Here is a 25,560-nt window from a genome sequence, read left to right on the forward strand (position 1 = left end):
GGCATCAGAGAAAAGCTTGTAAAAGTTCTCGTGGGTAGAAATGAAAGTTCATATTTCATAGGATTTAACACAGGGAGGGGTCAACAGATGGAAAAACCCTCTGGGCAGCAGTTCAGAGCTGGTAAGGAGTCTCAGCTCTCCTGTGAGACTGTGATGGTGCAAATTACCTTAAACAAAGGTAGTAGCAGGATCTTAGGTTTTAGGTGGTTGAAGTTGCTTCCTGCTTGGGAAATACGAAGATTTCATTTTAAAAAATTAGCTAAAATTTGATATCTTCCATGTGTCAGGTATCCAGGCTGTAGCCATATTGGTTTAGAGGAAAAAACAATCGGGGGTGTGAGGGGGTGGAGGGAGGAACGAAGACACAGAAATCGGGGGAAAAAATCAGGGGGAAAATACGTGAAGACACAGAAAAAAATGAAGGCGCTGAAAACGGTTGACACACTAATTTTAGCACACCCAAAGGGCTCTGCATGATATGCCATGGTTGTCCACTCATCTACTTCAACAGAGTTTAACTCTCTTCCACTGAGGCCATTGCAGCACCTCCAGTGTCATTGTCACTATCTGTAGAATCACTTGCACTACTTATTGGTTCATTTCAGAATCAGATTGAGGCAAATCTGATTCACGACTACTTGACCCACATTCTCTTTCGATAAAGGATGGTTTTGCCAATGAGTCTATGGGCAAGGGCAACTTATCATCACACTGCATCTTCTTCACTAATTGTGCTTCTGACTGATTCTCCAGAAGCAAGAGATTCTGAGATATAGAAACAAGCTTAGTGGTGCATTCATTTGTTAGTCTATTCCTTCTTTTTGTGTTGATTGAGCTGAAATCCTTCCAGATCCGTTCACAAGAAGCTGCTGTTGGTGGAAAGCCTAGGATGCTTAGAGCAATCCTGAACAACAGTGGGTGCTACAGTATCCCTTTGACCATGTGTCAGGAAACATATTCTCTGCTGCCTGTGAAATGATGTTTTTGCTCCAGTATCTTTTGCATGGTACTCGGCAATGTCTGTCATCATGGCTATTTCACTGATGTTGGGGACATTCTTAGCTACTTCCATAATTGTATCCAGAGCAGTAGATAATTCATTGTCTGATAAATGTTGTCCTCCGTGTTGAGGATCCAAAAGGTTTGCTGCCAGATAAACTGGATGAGAGGAAAACTCAGATCTCTTAGTAAACGTTTGTTTTACTACTTCTTTTCTGGACAGAGGTGAAGAAGGCAAAAGCTCAATTAGATTTTCATTCAGTTGCTGAATATCTCTGGAATATTTGAACAGCTTAGTGTATCTCCTTCAAGTTTCTTGATAGCTGCTGAAACTGGTAGTAGCAAATTGAATGCTCCTTGAACTCAAACCCAGAACACATCCTTATTGAGAATCTGCTTCTGAACATTCGCGGGAATAACCTGGGATACTGCGTCATCTATTGAAGCACACTGCAAACAGTTCTTTGTGTGAAGCAAATTATGTAAACACTTTGTTGCCGAGCCCCATCTAGTTTTTCTTGGCAATAAAAGTGAACTTTTCTTCCCCTACTTCTCTTTCTGTGATTTCTTCAAAGTCTGATTAGCAACATGATGATTGTTGAATACCTTCACAATCACTTTGCAGTTTGCCAGTATTGTCTTCATTGTATTCATACTTACTACGTCCTTTGCCAGAATATTCAACCTATGAGCAAGGCAGCCAAATACTATTGAATGAAGATACTTTGCCTTTAATGTTTGCCATGCAGCTTTCATGTTACTCGCATTATCAGTTACAGGGGCTTGTACCCTGGAGGGACCTGCACTTCCAAGCTCTTCACTCAGTAATTTGGCTATGTATCCACCTGTATGACAAGAAGATTTGGTAGCAATTGCTTTCAGGAAGGTTGGTTCAGTAAAGGATTTCTTTGTATATCAGTCCATCCATCTGACATCAGAGTCAGTGATTCTGCTTGACCAATCCTTTGAATAACCATTGTTTGAACTCTGTCATAATCTTTGTCTAAGAGAGAATGTGATAAACGATAACATGATGGTAACTTACGTGATGGGCAAATTAGTTTGTACTGTTCCTTCCAGTGTTGATTTGCAGTTATGGAAAAAGGTGTACCACTTGCAAATATAACTTGAGCTAATGTCTCATCTGTTTTTTCTTGATTTTCTTTTGGCATTTTGTCCACACAGCTTGATAAAAAGCTTGCTTGTCTTGAACAGCTACGCATGGTGGATCCTATACCTGGTGACAGTGATCTTGAAAACAAGGATCCTGCTTCTTCTTCCCCCAGACCTGGCAGCTCAACATTTTCATTTTCTACTTTTTGCAAATCTTCTTTCACTTGAGCTACCAAGTTCCTGCAACAAAAGAAGGAAAAGATTTTTATTTTAACCTATTCTAGTCTGGCCACATCCATCAATCAGCAGGAGAAGGAGAAGCAGCAGGGAGCTTGCTTCCCCCCTCCCTGCCAGCAAGAACACTGCTGCTCAGTTGCCCTGGGACTGCAGAGCCAAAGGGAAGGATAGTTTGGCCTCTGCCATCAGCCAGATGACTAAGTTCACTCTGCTGGGTTGAAATAGTTAACTATTTATCTATTACGTACTTTAAAAAAATATTGTTAAGCCTAAGCCACTTTGGGTGCTAAGTGCAAGCAGAAAAGCAGGATATAAATATTTTAAATAAATAAATAAAGAATAGTCCAGAGTTGCACTAATAACTTTTGAAATTATGTTTTAAAACAATATAGGGCATGTGTAGATGAAATGGGGGCCCTAAATTGAAGTGGTGGGTTTTTAAAAGCATGGCTTCAAATTAGAGTGAAGTAAACCCAGTGTCGTGTACACCTGTGTCTTACCTGCCTCTCCAGCAGTGAGGAGAGGAGGGCAAGCTGCCAGTGGGTGGAGCAGTCCCTTGGCTGCGGGGCCGGGGTGGGGGGGAGGGCTGGTGCTTCCCTCTGCAGCAGTAGTGGCCCCCCCCGGGTTGGCACCCACCCAGAGGCGTCCGACTTGGGCAGCCCCGGGGAGCACCACAGCCATGGAGGGAAGCACCTGGCTTCCGCACAACCCAGGCAGGCAGGCTCCAGGAAAAAAAAGATCAGGCTCAATGCTATTTTTTTTCCTTGGACAGTCTGCCTTCCCCAGCTGCTGCCAGGCTGCCTGCACGGGCTTCCTGCAGAGGCCATGAGCTGCACAGAACCCAGTGCTTTGCTCCGTGGTGCTAGGAGGAGTTTTAGTTTGCTGCTCTCCAGGTCACTTAAGGTGCATTATGCTGCCAAATTTGCTACAGTGGCTGGAATTACTGCGCAATATGCTGCCGATGCATGCAAATACCAACACCATTAAAGTGGTGCAGAAGCATTTTACCCACTTTAAAATGTCGTATGCACATGCCCCTTGTTTAGTCTACACAAGGCCTTGCTAGTCTATACTGTGTTGTTTAACATATTAATTGTTTACTTGGATTATTTTGTGGGTATATTTACCCTTCTGTTTACAAATCAATAAAACATATATGTACTCTCACACACACTTCCTAAGGATAATCACCCGAAAAACATTAATTACAACTTTGAAACTGCCAAGCTTGCCTAATATTGTATTGGCGTCCATTCATTGTTACTAATGAATTTTGTGAAACAATGAACTTTTAGAAATGGAAAATTTCCCATGGTAAAATGGGAATTTTTCTGGAAAATTTTACACCTCACATCTCTGAATCGATCCCCAGCTCATGGTGTTTTTAGTGCATCCAAGAACCTGGCTGTCTGTCCATCTCCTTCCTGCCCTGACTTCTCCAAATCATAACAGTAATATTTCAGTCCCTTTAGATCAGGAGTAGGAAATTACTTGGGCTGGAGGGTCACTTAAGGAGTTTGAGGGAGCTGTTGTGGGCTGGGAGTGGGGAGGGAGGGGGTGGTGACCCAGCCTGGTGCAGCAGGGGGGAGGCGCTGACCCAGCATGACCTGGCACAGCACAGCTGGAGGGAGCACCACTTGGGGCACTGCATGAAGCAAGCAGGCCGAACAGCCTCTCCTTGGAGAATGGCCAGGACCTCCATGGGCAAGGTGTGCTCGGTTATGTGGATGGGATGTGACTCCGGGCAGGCCTGCAGAACCAGTGCCCATTGCAGGCCTGTGCAGGGAGCAGATTGTGGCTCTGCTTTGGGTCCTGATGCCATGTTTTCACTGCCCCATGATCCTGCCCCTGCCTATCCTGCTCCCAGATGCCACTCCCTATTTACCCGCAGCCCCATCCCATCTGCCTGACCAAGTGCACCCTGCCTGCAGGTGTCCTGCCCGGTGTTCATAAAGACTCTGCCCGCCAACTTGTCTACTCTGCCTGGTGCCCCCAGTGGTGGGTGCAGGGTGAATGGGTTGGGGTGCTTGGGCATTGGGGCCAGATCCAGTAATGGCAGTGACATTAACAGTGGCAGCTAGAAGGAGCTGCTGCTGTGGGGGCTGCTGGGAAGCTGAGTCTCTCTGCCACACTGCCCCCACTCCACCATGTCCTTGGGGGTGGCAGAACCGGTCATATGCGCCACGGCCCAGGCCGTTCCCTGCACCTGGATGACTCCAGGCCAGACAGACTCCCTCACTGGGCTGGATCCACCTTGTAGGCAGTATTTTGCCTACCCCTGCTTTAAATATGTATTTCCTTGCTTTCAAGTGCTTGGATTTCATGAATGATGTGGTCGGTAAGGACAATGTTAAACTTGGAGAGAGGGTTTTTCAGTTTGGGGGAGATGGAAACTGAAGTATAGAAATACTGTTTATCCCACTGCAGGAGCTATTGCTGGAAACGAGGTATTACACTGCAATTCTGTGGCAGCGTCTGTGCTTCTGCTCTGGGTGGGACCGGCCAGGGAATTCTCGGGTAGGAATCGCCCCAGAGAGGGGGTGTTCTGTGCCCACCTGGTTTGGAAAACCCTCACAGCTGAATGCAGACACATGAAACTGCTTCAGGAGCAAACTAGACTGCCTGTAACATTTAATCTTGACACGATTCATTTCTCTATGATAGCTGCATATTAGGAGTATTATTTTGCGGGAGATGAGAAAGGCTGTGAAGTTGAAGGGGTTAGGGGGCTGTTCTTCCCTGGTTCTCTTTTCAGTTCCTGCACGAATGGAAGTCAGAGTAGTAGCATTGCAGTTACTCTGATCAACACCAGCTGTAAGACTGGACCCCAGAGTTTGCATTGATCCTTGCATTTGGCAATAGGCAATCTACCAAAATAAAAACACAAATGATTGAGTCAAATATAAATATTCCAGTAATACGCACCCATCAACATATTATTCCCCATATAGCATCTGGATTCACTAGATTAAAACATAATCCTTACGGTACATCCTGTACAAATCTTTTTCAGTCAGATAACTTCCACTGGGTAAGCTTCACCAGTCAAGATTGAAACACACAGAGAATATAAAACAGACAGCCACAATAATGAAAGGATTATTCAGTAGGTATTTTTCATTTATGAAGTATTAATGGAAAAAAATGACACTGTCAGCCCTTACAGAGTGAAGAATCTTTTTTTCATTTGTATATGCTATGTTTACTTGTGATTTTACCAAGGAACTTTTGCAAAAATTGCTACAGCTCTTTGTGTGTTAAAACAGCTTTAGGAAACTCTTGTTTCTCTATCCACCAATACTCTTCGTTAACAAGACCTTGAATTTTCTCCTTGTGGTGTTATAAAGCAGAAGTAACATTATAAAGTCTGTGCAGTTATACTGTACTGACCCAAAGTGGTGCAACTCGGAGAAGAATCAGGCTCTGCAGCTCCATAAATGCTGAAAATCAGTAATTAATGACCGTGAAAAGCAGTTATTAACATTCAAATGCAAATAAATAATGAATAGGGCTGCCAGACCAGTGCAATCATTAAAATTAAACTCCAAACTCTTTCTCTCTCATGAAGCTGGCTCACTATGACTAATTTTGAACTCTGAAAAAAATCAACTGACTGCTTCATCAGCATGGCAACTGCTTATGAAGTGTTAATTGAGTCATGAGTTATTATTTCAGCCAACTTCTGAGTGTCAGGCATTATATGTCAGTCCTCTATAAGCCAATTAAATGCTTCACAGTTTAGTATGATAGCGCTCAGAAGTTAGGGCACGCTGGGATTAAGACTGCCTCTGTAATCCTAATGTATTCCCTCCCCCACACCTATGTATCTTCATTACAATACAATCTTTAATTACCTGATAATTTACACGTTTGTTCCTCAGAACCTCTACTTCCAGCGAGCAGGATGGCTGGTGCTCACTTTAGAAGCAGCTGTTGTTTAGTCTGCAGCCCCCTCTCTTATTCACTGTGCTCTTCAAACCCTGGTTTGAAGACAGATTTTCCTTTTGGACTTTTCTGTGTTCTCACCCCTAGAGTAGCTGAATGTGTCACAACCATTAACTAACTTGTCTCCACAAAACCTGTGGGATGAGGGGAGTTGGATAATCCCCACTTAGACTTGTGGAAACTGAGGCCCAGAGAAACTTGGTTTGAAAGAAACTATTAGTCTTGAATACCCATCTTCCACATCCAGAATCTAGCATTTTGGAACACTTACTATTATAGACCACTTTGTATATTCCAAGCACAGTTTCAACCTATTTCACTTACAGCTACAAGCGTGCCGCACTTCTGCAAATCAAACCCCATGCTTTCAAGTCAGGAACCTAGAAAATAAGAAATGTGCTATTAGCGCCCACTGTGAAGAGTCTGGTCTGACTTGCCCAGCATCCCGAGAAATACAGAGGCAGAGGCAGGCGAGGAATCTTGCTTTCCAGGACGGCGTTCACTTGTCTGAACCATGAGCCTATCTTTTCCTTCCTTGCAGTGCTTTGCCTCATTGGGTGCCTATAGGTGAGGATGGAGGCTGCTCTGATGTGCTCTAATTATAGTGCATCAGAGCATATTACAGCGAGTTGGAGCAGACTTGATAACTTGAGTATGCCGGAGTGTGGCGATTATCGCGGTCCAGCCCACCTCCACATCTCGTGTGCCAGTGTCCCTGCTCTTCAAAATGGCAGTGGGGGTGCTTTATCTAAAGCTTGTCAAATGAGCTTTAGATAAAGCACCCTCACTGACATTTCAAAGTGTGAGGATGGTGATACATGAGCTGCTCCAGGCACTTTAATTACAGCAGCTCTTGGAGCCACTCTAATTAAAGCACCCCCTCGCCACCCCAGGAGTATGTGTATAGATTCCCATTCACAGCAACACTTTCCAGTCCTTGAAGCAAGCAACAGCGCCTTTGCTGTACGACCCTGTTACTTCCAGAATGGGTCCATCTCTTCCCTACCACCCCAAGCATGTAGGGAAGCTGTGGTGAAGGTTGATGTGATCATGCTGTGAAGGTCTGTGTGAGGATGCACACAACATGACTGCATGCACCACTTTTAATTCTGGCATTTTCTCACTTTGGATTTTGCAACTGAATAATGTTATTCTAATAAAGAGAGAGAGAGTTTTCCCTTCTGCCCCATCCTTTCCAATCTGCTCTGTCCCTGTGCAGTGACTTCTTTTCCCCCGGCATTTTATCCCAATCCCATTCTTTTCACCTGCACAACCCCAGCCTATTCCTGGAGCTCCTCATCCTGGTCCCAGTCTCCCTGTCCAGCTATTCTTAGTTTCTTCTCCACCCAGCCCCGCAGAGGCACTTCAGTAGCCTGGGCTGTGACAGAGCATGGGGCAGTGTCTGCGGGTGCACTGCTGATGGCATCTGGGTTTGCAGCATGGTGGCTGCTGTTTTTGTGACCCCCCTCAAATCAGCACCCAGGGCTGGTGCCCTAGTCACCCTTCCTTAGTTGTGCTACTAGAGACACTCACTACATGACCCCATTGCAGCTTCCAGTAAACCAACCTCACAGAGAAGTTTCTTCTCTACAGTGCAGCCAGTGGGTGAAACAGCAACAGCCACACGAATAAAAATGTGGCAGTCGTGACTAGAGATGACCCAGGAGGGAGGCAGAATGAATATCAAAACTGCTGAACAACTTCCTGCAGCTGCAAAGTTTGACTGGCCAACATGGAGAAGCTTGATCCATCTCTGAGCCGGGGTTGGTAAGGCTAATGTGAAAATGCAACTGTGGGGATGCTCTAACAATGCAAACATCATGTGTGAATGAGAAGGAAGCTTTCAGAGTATAGAATACCTATTGGCAGGACACAAGAAGAAGCAGATGCAGCTGTGCCACTGCCTCCCTCCCTTCTGTTTCATTGTTTGATCTATGCCTCTCCCACGTTTTAGTCCCCTATCATCCCCAGGGCCACATTTCTCATTCCCACTGGCACCCCTTCCCAGTGTCCCTCCCTGGGTTCCTTCTCCAATCTGTGGTCCCCACATTGAGGTTCTTGTTCTGTGGTCCTATTTTACCAGACGTTTCCAGTTCTTTCCCTGCACCCTGCCTTCTTATCACATCTATCTTCTCCCCTTCAACCCCACTTACTCCTTGTCTCAGTTTGCTTGCCCAAACAGTCCAAGTCTCCTCCCAGCTCTTCAGATGATCTCATCTTCCCCCTAACTGATTGACTCTCAGTCCCCCTCCTAGTTTCCTTCCAAGGATCCCAGTCTCAGGTCCAGGCCCCCCCCACCCCGCCTTCTAGTCTGTTTCCCCCCAAATGAGCTTTTAGGCCCAGTTTTTTGCCCTCCCTGGCTTCATAACTATAGCTTTTTCTCTTCCCACCTTGTCTTTTTCTTGCCTTCTCTGCCTTTGAATGAGAGGGCTTCCTCCTTCACATGAGCTGGGCCCACAGTTAAGGATTGTGACAGAACTGGTGGGACAGGTGCTCTCAGCTCAAATATTGGGGCCTAGACTGTGGATTGTCTGGGGACTAGACTTAGATGGAAATGCTTTCTCATTCCTGGGCTGGGACATGCTAGTGTAGACCAACTCCCCAGAGAATTAAACTGAGAGGCTCTTCCCTGTCTCTACTGAATGTCTGCAAGGAGCTGTTCTTCACAGGCTTAAAACTTGGCCAAATTGATGTGGGATTTTCCTTGAAAAAGGAAAAGGCAGCTCTCTGACACAAAGCAACCACATTAAATTTCAAGTCCTATTCCAAACCATCAGGGCACTAGAACTTCCCAAAGAAAAGATCATCAGAAAGTTTTAGCCTTGGTTAAAGCTATATTCCCCAACTTCTTTCTCAGAAACAGAAGGAGAGATTTAGCTGAAATTAAAAAATAAAAAATCAAAGCTGTAGCCTAAGGCAGACACCTGGCTTGGAAAATTTCAACCCAAAGCATTAAAGTTTGGCAAAGCTATACACAGACAGGATTAAAAGGCTATTTAAATCAATGAGACTTAAGCAGATATTTAAGTGCCTGGCTCACCTGGTGCTGCAATGGTCAGGGAGAGGAAGGAAAAGTTACAATAGTCCCTTCCAAGAGGGCATCAAATAAATCTTTGATATATGCTCAAGTTACATATGTATGGTGTGTTTTTTCTGCCAGCTGCCTGTGGGGTACAATGCTGAGAAGAGTGATGAATAATGAATGGCTTAGAATAATGATTCATATCTAGATCTGTTTATTGCAGCACCTGCCAACTATATGCAAAACATACAAAAGGCTATTAAGGGTTGATACTTTCACCCGAGAGATTATAAACAACCATATGCTGAACACAGACAGGGATGGGATTTTAGTCATGGACTGGGTGATGCTGGGTGGTGGCATAACACCATTCCCCAGGAATTGCAGATACATTAAAATGCATCTTTGTGGAATTGGTTGCAGGGCGGCATTGTGCTGAAAAGCTGCGTACTTCTCAGCCTTAGGATGCGGGAAGGAGCTATGAATACTAGAAAACAGGGAAGTGGGATGGCTGGCTGCACAGGAATTTCCTGCTAATACTCAGAAGAGGATTCTGTGGACCTTGGGTGGTTAGTCAGATGAGCAATTTATCCCCTACAGGTGATAACTGGAACTGGGGAAGGGCTTGAGGCCGAGCCTTTCTAAAATGGATTAGGAATTGGGGGTGAGACACATGAAAGGAGCTTGGTTTTCAGGAGTTGTTCAGTGGCTGCCTGATGAAAATTAGGGTGCTGGCAGATGTACAGCTCCTCATTCTAACTCATGGCACTTCACAGAAAACATCATGAGTTAGAGCGACCTCCCCTAACCCAACAGGCATTCGCCATTGAGCTGGGGGCATGGGGGGGTGGAGCTCCACTTTGGAGCAAATCCAGGAGTGTCCTGTCTGCAGCTGCTCTCTCCTAGCCCTGCCCCTCACCCCCCAGCTCTAATGGTGTCTGCAGAATGGGAGGTGGGAGAAAGGAGGGGTAGGAGCTGAGGGTTGGGGTTTGCCCAGTGTAGGGACAGGTGGATTGGAGCTCACCTGAGGCAGGGGCCCCAATCCACTTGCCCCTGCTCAAGCTCAGGCTGGACAAACTTGAGCCCACAGCTCCCTCCCCCTCCCGCCTCCCCCTCCCTTTCTGCAAACAGCACTGGGGGCAGGGCTGGGCTGCATCAGGACAGCCCCAGTTGCTTGCAGAGACAGACAGAAGTTAATGAAGGTGCTTCACTTTGGAACATCTTCATCTGAACTCTCATTATATGAGGGTTAATTTGTTGCACGATTGGGCATTCTTAAAGTGCTCTGCAGCTATGCACTTCTGTCAAGGCATGGCTGTAGAGCACTTTCAAGGAGCTGATTATGTGACAAATGTCACTGCTATCAGTGCCCTTAGGTCCTGCTTTGGTGTCTCAGGCTGGGCACGCACAGTCCTAAGCTACTGCTCTGTACCTCTGTATAGATTGAAAGCAATGGAGAGTGATGTCACTTGTGTTGCTTTTTGCAGTGATGCAGATGCAGATAAAGAGGAGGAGGGGGAGGAAAGATTCTTTGCATGTAGGTCATGAGTCTCCTGCTGAAACTCCATTGACTTAGCAGTGTTGCACTCAGTTCCATACAGAAATAGACCAATCCCAACAGGCATTTTCCATTGTCCCTATATATTCCTTACATATCTCATCTGGTATATGAAAGTAAATAGCATCCTGCTCTCAGGTCCAATTTTACTCCTCTCTGGTTCATTGATTATGAAGTGCTCAGGCATAAGTCTGTCTTTTTATTCTTCTCATTCTATGTATGACTATTCCTAGCAACGGGCACTAAAACAAAGGGAAGGACTGGCACACAACAACTACAAGTCTGCAATGAGAGGAAGTGGGCACCTGAAGATTGTTCCTCTGCACTTGGTAGCTAGAGCCAGTTTGTTTCATTGACCATGGGGATTTTTTGTGGAAGGGACAGGCAAGGGGCATGGATGCATTACTGTCTTGCACCCTCTGTGCAGAAGTGCGGTTGTAGTTTCCACACACTGTAAAATGCTGGAATGTCTTCCCCAATGTGTCCCTGAGGGAGCAAAGACACATCAGTATGGGTGTGGTGCCTACAGAAGCATGATATTTCACTGTACACTGGCCAGAAGAAGAGTACCAGGGTGCTTCATAAATGGGTACTGACACACATACTCTCTGCAGGGTGAGGAGCTCAAACAGCAATAGAGCAGGGCTGTGCTTTTGAGGTAAAACTGAACCCTAAATGAGGAGTTAAAGGCAGCTGTAATGAATATAAGTCACCCTCCGGTGACAATCCACTGGCTGCAGCTGGTGTCAGCTAGCAGGGACCGTGGGATAGTCAGAAGAGCTAGAACCCAGAATTAATTAGATGCACAGCACAAGACGAAGCCTGACGTTAAGGTTGTGAGATTGGACATTGAAATGTCAGGAAATTCCAAAAGCTATGTTATGGCAACACCCAGCCTTTCTTAGTGAGCTCTTTTCAAATGGAGCACCTTAACCTATTACTCTGTATTTGTAATGAACCCCCTAAAAGGTACCGGCTGCTCAGCTGTGCCGGCTGAAATGTTGCCAGGGTAACCATGCTTTTTGGCATTTCCTGGTTATACAGTTCCTGAACTCATATCGTTGACACACTACTAATGCTGGATTTTCTCCCATTATTTAGCTTCCTAACTGTGTTTATGCTGCATGGGAGACCATACTATAACCAGTTTCTACCTCAGGGATGAGTGTTGCAAAAATGAAAAGGGAAAGGGCTTTCTGAAAGTAAGCAAAAGCAGAACCCCACCCCCCCAAGCAGCTCATTTGAGAAGTTCAAATGGGCTGTGATGATTCTTTCTGTGTTGCAATGGTACCTAAGAAGAGTGGCCCAAAAGTGGCAAACATAATGATGCCCTCTGTTGGATTATCATTGAACCAGGTCAAAAAAGGCAAACCTTCACTCACTGGTATCTAAAGTAGAAGCTCCATCAGTAGGTTGAAGTAACACACTGCTTCTTCCAGTAAAGCACTTTTAAAAAAAATATCTGCATTGGATATAGTACAGTGTCTTCCAGTTGCCTTCCCAGCCTCCACAAACTGCCCCAGCAACAGTCCTTCTCTCCCACCCCGACTGCCAAGGAACCCTTCTCCCACCAACATTATTTCATAGTAGGGAGAGGCACTGGCTTGTGGACCCAGTATACCTGCAGACCTGGAATATGGGAACCCAGTGGAGCCAGTCTGTCCTTTCTGCTTTGCTAAAGGACCTTATGGCATCTTAAAAGTCTTATGAGGCTAAGTTCAATGTTATTGGTACCATGGTACAAGATTTGCATTCCCTTCAAAATGTCTTAGTTTAGTGATTCTAAAGTCTGACTGGTTCACTGAGGACACTTTTAATCAGGCTGTGTGGAATCACGGCATTACTAATGACCAAAAAAGCCAGTATCATATCATAGCATATCATATCATATCATATCATATCATATCATATCATATCATATATCATAGTAAGGCTGAAAGGGACCTCAAGAGACCATGCTCTAACCAGGTGAGCTGCATAGCCACTGCCTAAAATATTCACACATCTAGACATCTTCTCAGACATATCTCTCTGCAAAACACTGAAGTGGGCCAGATCCTTTGCATTGTGCTACCAACTGAAAAACTAATGTTCTCTCCTTAGCAGAGGCAGGGCCAAGTGACAGTGCCAATTGGCCCATCCCCAAACTAATTGTGCACCCACAGTACCACTTGGATATAGTGACACTCCTTCCAGTTTAGCAAGCACACATCAGGAGCCATGCAGCCTGGCTGAAAACACGGTTCTGGAGTACATCTGGAGTATGGATAGAAGTAGATAACAAGCAGCAGGACTCTTGGTCTCCTCATCTGGAGACAAGAGAAGATAAAATGTGAATCCAAGGCATACACAGGGGGACTGGGATTGTAGGTGTGCGTGAGGAACGCTCTACACTTTGCAGAAACACGTAATCAAGTTACTTTCTCTACAGGAAGCCTTTAAGAAATAGAGTTTGATCTAGAAGGGAGACTTTTTAGAAGCAAGGAGTAATTGTAGGTCCTACAGACTGCAGAAGGCATCATGGGTTCCAGCATCTCTGTGAACATGAGACATACTGGACATACTGGACTGTGCTTGGATGACAGACCTCCCGCAGGCAATCGTGAAAGAGCACTTACGTACCCAGTCCCAAAGAGATTATTAAATTGGTACTGGTTTGCTTATCAAATCTATTTCTGCAAACCTGAAAACTGCTAAAGAAGATTTCCTAATCTCAGGTCCTTGGAATGTAAACTGGATTTACAGCTAGTTATCAGGGTGTCTTTTCTCACATGCAAATGCTTGTGTAATCTCATTACTCTGTATATTGCACTTAAGCCTCTTTTTCACTCTGTGTTTGCCAGGCTGTGGGCTGCATCTGCAATGAGCTTCTCATTGCTGCTGGGCAAGCTATACAAGATCACAGCACTTACTCCAATGGAGCAGTCAGCAGTCCCTAGATGAGGAGGAGTGGGCAGATAACAAGCACTTGCTCAGTTATTCTTCAGTATTCCTATGAGCATCCCAGTTGTTACCAGGATATAAATATTCAGTCAGTTGGGACTCTGACCAGCTCAGACAACAAGACATCAGTCCACCATTGTATTTTATAGCCACCAGGAAAACCAACACTGGTATTGCCAGAGTAGTACAGATGGTAGCTTAATTCTGGCTTGAGTGAATGGGACCAAATTGCAAGGTTTGGACCCATATCCAATGTAGACTGCACCTCAGATTCTTATTTTTCATTGGGCTGTTTTCAAATGAATTCTTTGAACATCAGTTCAGTATCCTAAGCCAGATCCTCCATTGGTGAAAATCAGCACTGTCCCACTGAAATAAATAGAGCCATAGTGATCTACTCCAGCCAGGAATCTGCAACCTTGGACACATGAATGTTTTTGCTTTCTTTATTGTCAACCCAAAGCTCTGCAATCTGTTTTGTTCTGCTTCCATATTGTGCTAGTACACTTACGTCAGTAGGATGCAGTCCAGATAACACATGACTACTTTTAACTCCAGAAATATCTACGTCATAATACATCAGAAAAACCTGCTGTTTGTTGCTCATCTTCTGAATCATGGTCAGCAGGCCCACATACTTAAATCCTCTTCATGGGTCCCTCCATGAGAACAGAGGGAGAAGGACAAATGACCCTTTTTCTACCAATGAAGGTGCTGAATTCTTCTCTTTGAAGCACTCTTGTGTCTACCCCCTCTGGCAATGCCACAGTTATGCTGCTGAAACAGTAGATGCCTTAACCACCAGAGGCTTCTGAGATTTGGCTTTTTCCCCAGAGACTTTTTTCAGAAGGTAATTTCATAGTTTCAGAGTTAGTAGGGTCAGAAGGGACCTGAGCAGATCATCAAGTCCGACCCGCTGTCACGGCAGGAAAGAGTACTGGGGTCAAACGACCCCGGTTAGGTGATTATCCAGCCTCCTTTTGAAGACCCTCAGGGTAGGAGTCAGCACCACTTCCCTTGGAAGTTGGTTCCAGATCCTAGCCGCCCTGACCGTGAAGTAGCACCTCCTGATGTCTAGCCTGAATCTACTCTCAGTCAACTTGTGGTCATTATTCCTAGTTACTCCTGGTAGTGCTTGGGGGAACAGGGACTCTCCCATTCCCTGCTGGTCCCCCTGGTAAGTTTATGGACAACAACCAGACCCCTCTCAGCCTTCTCTTGTGGAGGCTGAACAGGTTCAGGTCCTGTAGCCTCTCCTCATAGGGGCTGCCCTCTGAATGGCCCTCCTTTGGACCCTCTCAATGATGTCCACATCCCTCTTGAAGTGTGGCACCCAGAACTGGATGCAGTACTCCAATTGCAGCCTGATCAATGTCGCATAGAGGGGGAGGATCACCTCCTTGGACCTGCTCGTGATGCATCTGCGGATGCATGACAGGGTGCGGTTAGACTTACTGACCGCGTTCCCACATTGGCGGCCCATGTTCATCTTGGCATCAATGATGACTCCAAGATCCTTTTCTGCCTCTGCACCGACAAGAAGGGAGTTCCCTGGCCTGTAGGTATGGTGCTGGTTCTTCCTCCCCAGGTGCATCATCTTGCAGTTGTCAGTGTTGAAACCCATCCTCTTCTCATCCGCCCATCCCTGTAACCTGCCCAGACCTAGTTGTAGCCTGTCCCTCCCTTCTAGCATGCCCACCTCTCCCCATATCTTAGTGTGAAAGCCTGGCACCCCCCTGGCCAGGGCCGGAGTGTCAGAGACTTAGTAAAGTACTTAGGAAACTGGATCTGTGCAAGTGTGGGCTTGAGCTTCAATACGTGCATGCATGACACTGAAGCCCTACAGCCCAGTTGCAGTTATTCCATTTATTGGTGCAAAATGGAAAATTTGAACATACCAATTAAGGTAACAAAGACTTTTGAAAATCAATTCCCTTCAATCTTGGGAAAACCTTTTGTAACTTTTAGGTATGAACAGGCTATTAGATGTGTTTTGAGCCATAATTCTCAGCACCAGGATGTCACAAAACCTCCAAATAGTGCTTTTTCTGTCTGGCTGTCCATAAAGTAGGATATATTCTAAAAGAGCAAGCTGGCCCTGAAGCAAAGTTGAGACTAGATCCTGGACAGTCACCCATGTGGCCCATAGGGAAATGTTTTTGTAAGCCTGCCTGAAACCCAAGCACTCCATGTACACAGCACAATTTGTACACAGTAAATGAGAGAAAAAGAGTATTTGTGGTATATAACTACTGTTACTGGAGATATAGATGTATGTACATTTGGAGCCCTTTGAAAAGGGGAACATTTCAGAATGGTAGCAGCTGTTCCAACTGTTGTGTGTGGACAAGCTGAGAACGATACGAATGCAGGACAGTTGCTCCAACTTGAACATTGGGTGAAGCATGTTAAGGTGTTCTTCATGTTTTACGGCAATGTACCTGGTAACTGTGTAATAGGATTGTTGTGTAGTTTTAAGAATAGGTTAGACAACCATTCATTTAGGATGGTTTGGATAGAGAAGACCCTGGCTTGAGCAGGGGGTTGGACTAATGACCTCCAGAGGTCCCTTCCAGCTCTAGTTTTCTATGATTCCATTGGTCTTAACTTGGGTACTGCTGGTAGCAAAGAGCTCAGCGTAGGCTAGGATAGCCACTTGAGAAGCTAAGCAAATTCTCAGGCAGTTAACTCTTGCTGAGTGCCACGCTACTGCAGCTATATGTTTAGTGGAGCTCATGCTATCAAGCTTAAAGCAACGTTGCTGTTGTTTACAAGAGTTGGAGTCAACACCATGGCTGTAGTATAGTCATACTAGTTAATGGGCTCCTAGTCTGGGACCTAGAACCCAGACCCAAACTAGAGTTGCTTAACATTTAACTTCTAAGGTAATTAACTTCTGCGTTTGTAGTACAGCTTTGGACAGTCAGCTCTGATGAGCTTCCTTATCATTACCCATCACTTGACTGCCACAGAATCGATGATTTTGTTAGATGAAAATGTCAGTCTGCAGCCCTTTTCCTTGCAGAACTGATGCCAAAGTGTAAACTTTTCCCTTGGGGGATTCACCAATGGAAAACAAGAGATTTTCTCATTAAAAGGGTTCCTTAACTGCCTGGTGCATGGAGAACGCGAGTCTCCCAGGCTTGCAGTAGGTACTGATTGATGAGTGACCCATATCTTTTTGGAATTCCCAGGAAGTCCAGAGGAAGGGGCAGAAGCCCTCCCAATCTCTCCCCTGCCAAACATCCTGCTCCCACCATGCCCTATTCCAACAGCTCTGGGGAGAGGGAAGAGTCTGCCTTCCTGCACACTTAAAGCTGTCCACAAGAAGGGGGAAGAGGCACACACCCTGTCTCAAATTCCATGGACTGTCATCTCATAAAAATGTGCAGTGTACCCCAGCTGCAGGAAATCAGGGATGGGGGATGGATCCCCAGGTCTATACAAGGATGCTTCGTCAAACATGGCAAACCTCACAGCTAGGTGGGGGGACCACCTCAAACACATACCTTGGAAGCAGAACAGGCTAGGTTGATCTCATGACATGGGTTCATCAGACCTACTCTGACCTGATAGCACGCTTTGGACTGGGCAGCAAGGAGTTGGTAACTAAATTACTTCCACTCCCAGCTCTGTCCTCCAGAATTGCCTTTGAGTTGGCTGTTTCTCTTTATTTCCTTTATAACAGGCTGTCCTTTCAAAAACACAAGTGGTGAGGTTGTTGGGATGCACTCAGCTTAAGCTGCTCATATTTTTGCTGATGCTTTCTGGGTAGCAGATTTACATATCTAGTGTGAAGGTGACTTCTACAGAGAGACTGCAGTGCAGGGTGGCATAAATTGGTCGTTTTCCAGAGCTAATATTTGCATTGCAGGACTGTCACTACAGCTGGGGCCTCATTCTCAGAAAACAGTGGGACAACTTCTCCCTCCCCCATTCTGGGCTCAGGTTCTCTTCTGCTACCAGTGCCAGGTATTGTTGGACATAGAAAGGCAGGGAAAGGCAGGAAGGATTCAGGGGCAGCTGGAGAGTTGGGGCTGTGATGAGTATCTTTGCATGAGGTACTGCCAGCAGTTACTCGTCCGTTTTATTCCTAGGTCCTGCTGGGCTTCTATGACTCAGAGATGCTCTTGCTGTCTACATGCATCTGATTCACCTGCAGTGATGCCTAGGACAGTTTTGGAAGGGAAAAGATAGAGGGAACCATTGCTCCAAATGTTTCTTGCCTTCCAAGTGGAGGGCTAGAGGCAGGATCATAGATTCATAGATGTTAGGGTCAGAAGGGACCTCAGTAGGTCATCAAGTCCAACCCCATGCCCTGGATAGGAAAGAGTGCTGGGGTCAGACGTCCTCAACTAAGTGCTTGTCCAGTTTTCTCCTGAAGACCCCCAGGGTAGGGGAAAGCACCACCTCCCTCAGAAGCCTGTTCCAGATTCTGGCAATGCTTACCATAAAGTTCTTTCTAATGTCCAACCTAAATCTGCTTTCTGTCGATTTGTGGCCATTGTTCCTAGTTACTCCAAGGGGTGCTCTAGTAAACAGAGCATCTCCTATTCCCTGCTGCTATCCCCTGATGAATTAATAGGCAGCCACAAGATCACCTCACAGCCTTCTCTTGCGAAGGCTGAAGAGATCTAGGTCCCTCAGTCTCTCCTTGTAAGGCCTTGCCTGGAGGCCTCTGACTATATGAGTTGCCCTCCTCTGGACCCTCTCAAGATTCTCCACATCCCTCTTGAAGTGCAGCACCCAGAACTGGACCCAGCACTCCTACTGCAGCCTGACCAGTGCCGCACAGTGGGGAACATCACCTCCCTGGACCTGTTCGTCATGAATCTGCTAATGCATGATAAAGGTCGGTTAGCCATGTTGATCACTTTCTCACATCGATGACTCACGTTCATCTTCAACTCAGCTATGATGCCCAGATCCCTTTCCACTTCTGTGCTGCTGAGAAGGTCATCCCCCAGCCTGTAAGTGTGTTGGTGATTCTTTTTGCCCCGGTGCAGCACTTTGCACTTGTCTTTGTTGAACTGAATCCTATTTTGTTCTGCCCATTTTTCCAACCTGTCCAGATCCACCTGGATCTGTTCCCTGCCCTCTGGTGTGTTAACTTTGCCCCATAATTTGGTATCATCTGCTGTGGATCTAAATACAACTCTACTCAAGTTACTGAGCGCAACAGCACCTAAATCTATAGTAATAATGATAATGATTATTACCAAGCTATTATATTGTAATTTCCATCAGTACATCACAAAGCTCTTTGCCAAAGAGATCAGTACCATGAGCCCCATTTTTAAAGACAGGGAAACTGAGGCACATAGCAAAGTGACTTTCCTGATGTCACCCAACAAGCCAAGTACGCTGCTGCACAACTGCCACACTGTGGGCACATAGGGGCACCCCATTCCAAAGGATGCTCACATACAAGACCAAGTCTTCTCTGATGCAACTATACTTCACACCGCTTTTTCTGTTTGTATGTGAAGCAACAGAAATGTAGCCCGTAGGTATATTTGGGCCCATGCGCAGCTGTTGCATTTGGACTGGTCCACCAAATAACACCAAATCACAGGCTTCAGGAGTGATTGCTGAGGGATAAATTGTGGTGCTTTCTTTCTCTCTCTCTCCCTCTCTGTGGGGCAGAAGCTAGCTGTGATGCATCAGGAGCAGGACAAGGAAGAATCTATGGTCCTGGGATTCACAATCACTTCTTTGTCTCTAGGCCCATACCAAAAATAGATGAGTTCCTCCTTTGTATCAACTCAGCTGTGATGGGTATTCTCTGGGGTAATACTGAAACAAAGTACTACCCACTCCTAGCCAGAATGGAAATACCCAGAGCCTCTATAGAGCTGTTTTCCTCTATGTTAGTGAGAACAGGCTTTATGGCCCCTGTGCAGGTAGGTTGGGTAAGTGCTTCATTTTGCCTTAAAAGCAAAAAGATTCAGTGGGATTGAATCCTTATCCTTCTTGTTTTCTGCCCCCCTGCTCTCATTCTTCTGTAGCCGTGGAGAAGCAGTACACACAAAGCTAACTCAGAGAACAGAAAGATTAGGTACAATACAATGGAGATATAGAAAGCTGTGAACCTGGGACCTGCATTTCAGTCAATGCAGGTAAACAAAGCCCCAGTGAAAGATCAGGGTAAATCTTAGGGGCCATAGCCCATTGTCCCTGGACCACAGTAATCAAACAGATAGAACCAACACAAAAGCCCATCAGATTGGCAAGATCAAGGGACAAAAGGGCCACAATAGCTAGCACTATTAAATGGGCATTAATAAATTGTTTGCACTGCTGGATTGTAATGAATACTGGAGCTTCAGGGGCTTTTCAGGTCAGAAGGGACCACTCTGATATCTAATCTGAGTTTTTGCATAGCACAGGCCAGAGGATCCTGCCTGGAACTCATAAGCTGAGTCTGTAATACTTGCATTCATTTTGCCTGAGATGCAGGATGAAAAATACAAACAGGAAATTATTGCTAGTATGATGAAAATATATTTTCGTGAGCTCATTGGTTTTTCTTTTCTCTCTCTCTCTTTGAAGGATGAGAAGAATCAGGTGTTGATAACAAATGCATGGCTCCAAATGGTGAGTAATTACTTTGTATCATCACAGGCTGAAAATTGCTATAATGGAAAAGTTGTTAGGCATGATCCTATGGTGCAAGAGCATCCTGTTGTCTTCCATTCCATGAAACAAGTGATGGAAATAGAATTAAATCCTTGGAAACATTGATTAAAGCAATATGAAATGGGATTCGCAAGGTAGACTGCTAGGAACAGTTTCCACTGGTATAAGGACTCTGGTATGGGCTTAGGCTAATTCTAACTGGCTTTCAGCATTAGCTGGACACTTTGGGTGCCTATACACGTGCAGAGAGGCTGCTCTGATGCGTTATAATTACAGTCTCTACTATTAATTGTGTTTAAAGTGCCCCTGCTGCCATTTTTCAGTGCGGGGATGCTGATACATAGGACACTCCAAGTACTTTAATTAGAGCAACTCTTGGAGCCTCATGGAGCACATCTATAAACACCCTTTAAGTCTATCAAGCAATGTTTATCAATTTTTTGATACCTGGGACACACTTTTTTTCTGGATTAAAATTGGGAAATACATGCTGTGGAAATCTTTCTGCTCACCTAAGGAATTAGTTCCATGTTGAGAGCCTGGGGCGCAGACTCCTAAATCCCTCAGGACATATTTATATGTTAGTGGCTGTGTGCCACAGAAGGGCCACTCCTGCAGAGACTCTGTCCATAATAAACCCAAACCCAGAAGTGTGGGGTCAAGCTGCTGTAGAGGGGTTATCCCACATTTTCCCCCCAAAACCTCAGTCTCAAACATGCTTGAAAGCAGCTGCTGGAGGGACCCCAGAGAGTTGTCCTTGTCTGTATTTCTGGTTTGGATCAGGCATGTGGAAGAAAGTGGATGTGGTATGCTTGGAAGTGGTATGCTGGGACATATAGCCACTGTGGTGTGGATATACCATTATGCACTCTTATAAATCGCCTTCCTCTTTTGCATTTTAAACTGTGGCCTTCATTTTTATCCATCTTGCAAATAAGCTATGCCACCTGAAGGGATAGTCAGTATAGATCATACAGGCTAGATTAGGGGAGGGCAAAATGCAGCCTACAGGCTGGATCTGGCCCACCAAGTGATTTTATCTGGCCCATGGCGGGCCTCTTGGCCTTACCTGCCCCAGGCACTGAGGGACAGCTCGGGCTGTGATGTGTGCAGCTGGTCCTGCCACCCCTGGGTGCAGAGGTGCTGCCTGGCACAGAGCGCAGCTTGCCTTATCCCCATGCATGGCTCTTGGACACACTGGAAGTTGTAGTTTCCAGGGCCTGGAGGCATGGTGGCACAGTGGGGGCAGAATGATGGTCAGACTGAGCTTCTCGGCAGCCCCTGCAATGGCAGCTTGCTCTGCCCTCACACTTCTGGCGGTTGCTGCCAGTGTCTCCACCACCACTGCCAGACCCGACCCCAGGCACCCTCTATGGAGACCAGCTGGGGACCCCCATGAGCAAGGTGCACTCAGCTGAGCAGATGGGATGGGGCCATGGATAGGTGGGGAGTGGCATCTGGGAGCGGGATGAGCTGGAAGGGCTGAGGCCAGGATTGCAGGGCAATGACAGTGCAGGACTGGGGCCCGGGGCAGAGGTGTGATCCACTTCCCGCAAAACTGGCATCCACCTCAAGGATAATCAAAGAGAGGATCATGGATCTACCCTGGGTCTTGGCTCCATACTGTCACTGCCCTGTGATCCTGACCTTAGCCCTGCCCTCCTGTCCTGCTCCCAGATGCCACTCCCTACCCACCCACAGCCCCATCCACCCAACTGAGCACACCTTGCCTGCAGGGATCCCAGGACAGTCTCTATGTGGACCCCAAACGCCCTCCTGCTCTATCTGGCACCCCCCAGAAGTGGGTGTGGGGTAGATGGGCTTAGGCTGGATAGGATCAATTGTCATCTCTCCACCCCTACCTCCCATCCTTCCATCCCAGGTGGTGTAAACAGCTGTAATGGAGGGGGGGGAGCGCAAGGCTGGGTCAGCACCCACCTCCCCCCTGCCCTTAACAGCTCACCAAAACTCCTTAAGTGGCTCTCCAGCCTAAATAATTGCCCACTCCTGGGCTAGGAAGTGTCAGGGCTGATTAGCATTTTAATGTTTTTGAGGAACCCTTAGATGAGGACCTCCTAAAGTGTCATTCAGTGTTATGAACTTAGTCATTTTGTCATGACTTTTTGGTTGTTCTTAGAGACAAAATGTCTTTACTGAGGATCCAATGTCAGTTTACTACATGGAATCCTTGGTAGATTGTCGAGTGACATTTTTGGAGACACTAGAAGGTCTGCCTGGTGACATCTCATGACTTTTAAAGGTCTGTCTAGCAAACCTCATTTTGAAGGTTTGCTCATTGCTAGTTAATTAATGCCCCAGTTTGGGATTCAGGGTTCCTGTATGGTTGAAAGTATTATCTGTTCTCAAGCAGCAACAAACTGACATCCTGAATTGCTCATTAAAGAGGAGGCTCCAAGGAGAGAATATCATGGGGGAAATGGAAAATTGAATGCTTTTATTATATTATCAGGGCCTACAGAATACTTGCTCTTCCTCCTGCTATGCTGTAATTTATGGCATGAGTGGTCCTAGTTATGAAAATAAATAACCCAATTCATCCCAGGCTACTCCGTTAGCTTAGTACCTGCTGCCATGTTACCTTGTTTGCAGGCCTCTTAGGTGTTTTTTTATTTGATTTCTACATCTCCCTCCTTAAAAAGGCTCAGGGTGGCTTACAATGTGGCCACAAATACAGCTAAAATAATAAAGCAATAATAGGCTTCTAGCAGGAGAACATAGGTCTCTTGTAGCTCTGATTTCAGCATGTGCTATTGAAATGAATGTTCAGCAAGAATCCAAACCTGGAATTTATTTGGTGCAAGTGGGGGAGTGGGGAGAGCATAATCATTTTGGAATATGTAGTGCAATTTTATGATAGACCTTCAGCAGGCATAAATCAGCATAGCTCTGTTAATATAATATATGCTTCCTATCAATTTGTTTAGACAATAAACAACACTAAAAACACAATAAATCCAAATGTGTGCAGACATTACTTTGTGAACTGAGTGCAAGCACCTGTCATTTTAATTTTTTCTGTCACTTGTTAATAGCCAAATAACACTTAAAATTATACCATCATTATTACTAGTATTCTGTACACTTCTGTACTACTCAAAATGTGTTCACGTTCCAAACTTACTAGAAGATGTTCTTTTCTCCTGCTATTTAACACTGTAGGATAAATAACTATTCATGCTTACATGTTCCTCCAGTATTGGATTGATGTTTACTTGTCTTGGGATCAGTATGAGTACCCGGGTGTCCAGAACTTACGATTTCCAGCTGATCAGATATGGGTGCCAGACATTCTTCTGTATAACAGGTAAGGAAGGTGGAAAACATGGGACACAAATAAGAGCAAAAGCCTCAGCTGCTGTAAATCAGTAGAGCTCCATTGACTTTAGTGGAGTTGATGTCACTTGAGGATTTGGCTTATAGCATCAAGTAATGGAAATGAAACCGGATAAATGCTCATACAGAATGGAGCGTAGGGATGAAACGCAGTGTTATCTTAAAGAGGTTCTTAACACAGAAGTCATGTGAGGCCCTCAGGAATCATCTGTAATACAAATGTTAAGTTACAAATACAAATCATGTGCCGATGCCCGGAAGTACAAATAATTAACATGGGTCCACAGAAATGTAAGATTGGAAGAAACCTCAAGAGATCATGTAGTCCAGAGCTGTCCAACCTCAGAGGAGCCTGGGGCCACATGCTGCATTGGTCATGGGCCTGGGACTGCACATTGTGTGGGTGCATGCCCTGTGGGCTCCTGGGATGCCTGCTGTGCCAGCAATTTGAGCATCCTCCCTCCTAGCTTCTGCTAGGGGCGGTGAGTGCCCTCTCCCCCATGCTGTTACCACATGGACAATGAGAGCCCACCCATCCACATAAGCCCCTTGCTGCTGTTTCCATGTGGGCAAACCTCCCTCACCAACCTGTCACTGCAGCCAAATGGGCAGCCCCTTGTAGGTGCTGCATGAATGAGCCTGCCATTGGTCCTGCTGCATGAATGAGCCTGCCGTTAGTTCTGCCATGTGAGCCCCTTGTAGGTGCTGCATGAATGAGTGCCCACCCTCTGCCACCGCCACACTAGCAGTGCAAGCCCACTCCACTGCCACTGCCCCCATCATATGAGCCCATTCTCCACCACTGTGCAATGCCCCCTCAATCTCCTACTCTGCTACATGGGCAGCAAGCTTACTGGCAGCTGTGCTGCCCTATTGCAGAGACTCTGGCTGCCACTTCATGGCAGGACCAATAGGTAGACTGGCAGCTGCGGGGTGGAGGAGCCTGTGGGCCACACAATAACCCCTCGCAGGCCTGATCTAGTCCAACCCCCTGCACCAAAGCAGGATCATGGAGACCACCCATGGCAGATATGCTCTAACTAGTTCTTGACATCCTCTAGCGGAGGTAATCCTAAACATCTTGTTCCATTGCTTCACTTCCTTGTCATTAGACAGTATTAAGATCAACTCTCAGTTCTTAATGTTCTCTGTGCTTAATTCCCTCGGACCTGATGAAGAATGCCTTGCACTTAAAAGCTTGTCTGACTTTATTCCAACCATGCAGCTGGTTCAATAAAAAAAATCAGCCCCCGCCCCCCCGCAAAAAAATCCTTGCATCTCACAAACGTCCAGCGTAATCCTTCTTTACTGTCAACTGCACTGAATTTTTTCTCATTCTTTTTCTTATGGACACAGAGAACAATTTATCAGCATCTTCTGCATAACATCCTTCTATGTACTGAAAAATGATTTGAAGTCGCAGTCTTGTCTTCTGTATTAAACAAATCCAACCCCATCCTCCTTTCCTCATAGGTCATGCTCTCTAAACCTCTTGTCATTCTTTCTGCCCTGGACTCTCTCCAGTTTGTCTACACCTTTATTAAAGTGCTGTGCCAAGAACTGGACATCATACTTTAGCTGTTACACTGGCAGCAGCACCAGTACAGCAGAATAATTACCTCCCCATGTCTAATGTACAATACTACTTTTAATACATCCCAGAATTAAATATGTCTTTTCTTGCAATGGTATTATTTGTTGCCCTGGGTATATTTTGTGGTCCATTATGGCCACCAGATTTGGTATTTTT

The 25,560-nt window shown here is 45.8% G+C and overlaps 1 protein-coding gene across 1 annotated transcript in view; it reads left to right on the top strand.

Annotated features, from left to right (window-relative positions):
* LOC149868647 (neuronal acetylcholine receptor subunit alpha-7-like) overlaps window positions 1–25,560 on the top strand; it is a 170,114-nt gene that overhangs the window by 57,709 nt on the left and 86,845 nt on the right. Inside the window, exons 3-4 of the mRNA XM_090037257.1 lie at window positions 20,370–20,414; window positions 23,672–23,781. Coding sequence (XP_089893383.1) covers window positions 20,370–20,414; window positions 23,672–23,781 — 155 coding nt within the window. The remainder of the gene's footprint in view (window positions 1–20,369; window positions 20,415–23,671; window positions 23,782–25,560) is intronic.

This window comes from Crocodylus siamensis, chromosome 3 (genome assembly GCF_052110815.1).
Source record: "Crocodylus siamensis isolate JL-2025a chromosome 3, ASM5211081v1, whole genome shotgun sequence".
NCBI classification, from domain to species: Eukaryota; Metazoa; Chordata; order Crocodylia; family Crocodylidae; genus Crocodylus; species Crocodylus siamensis.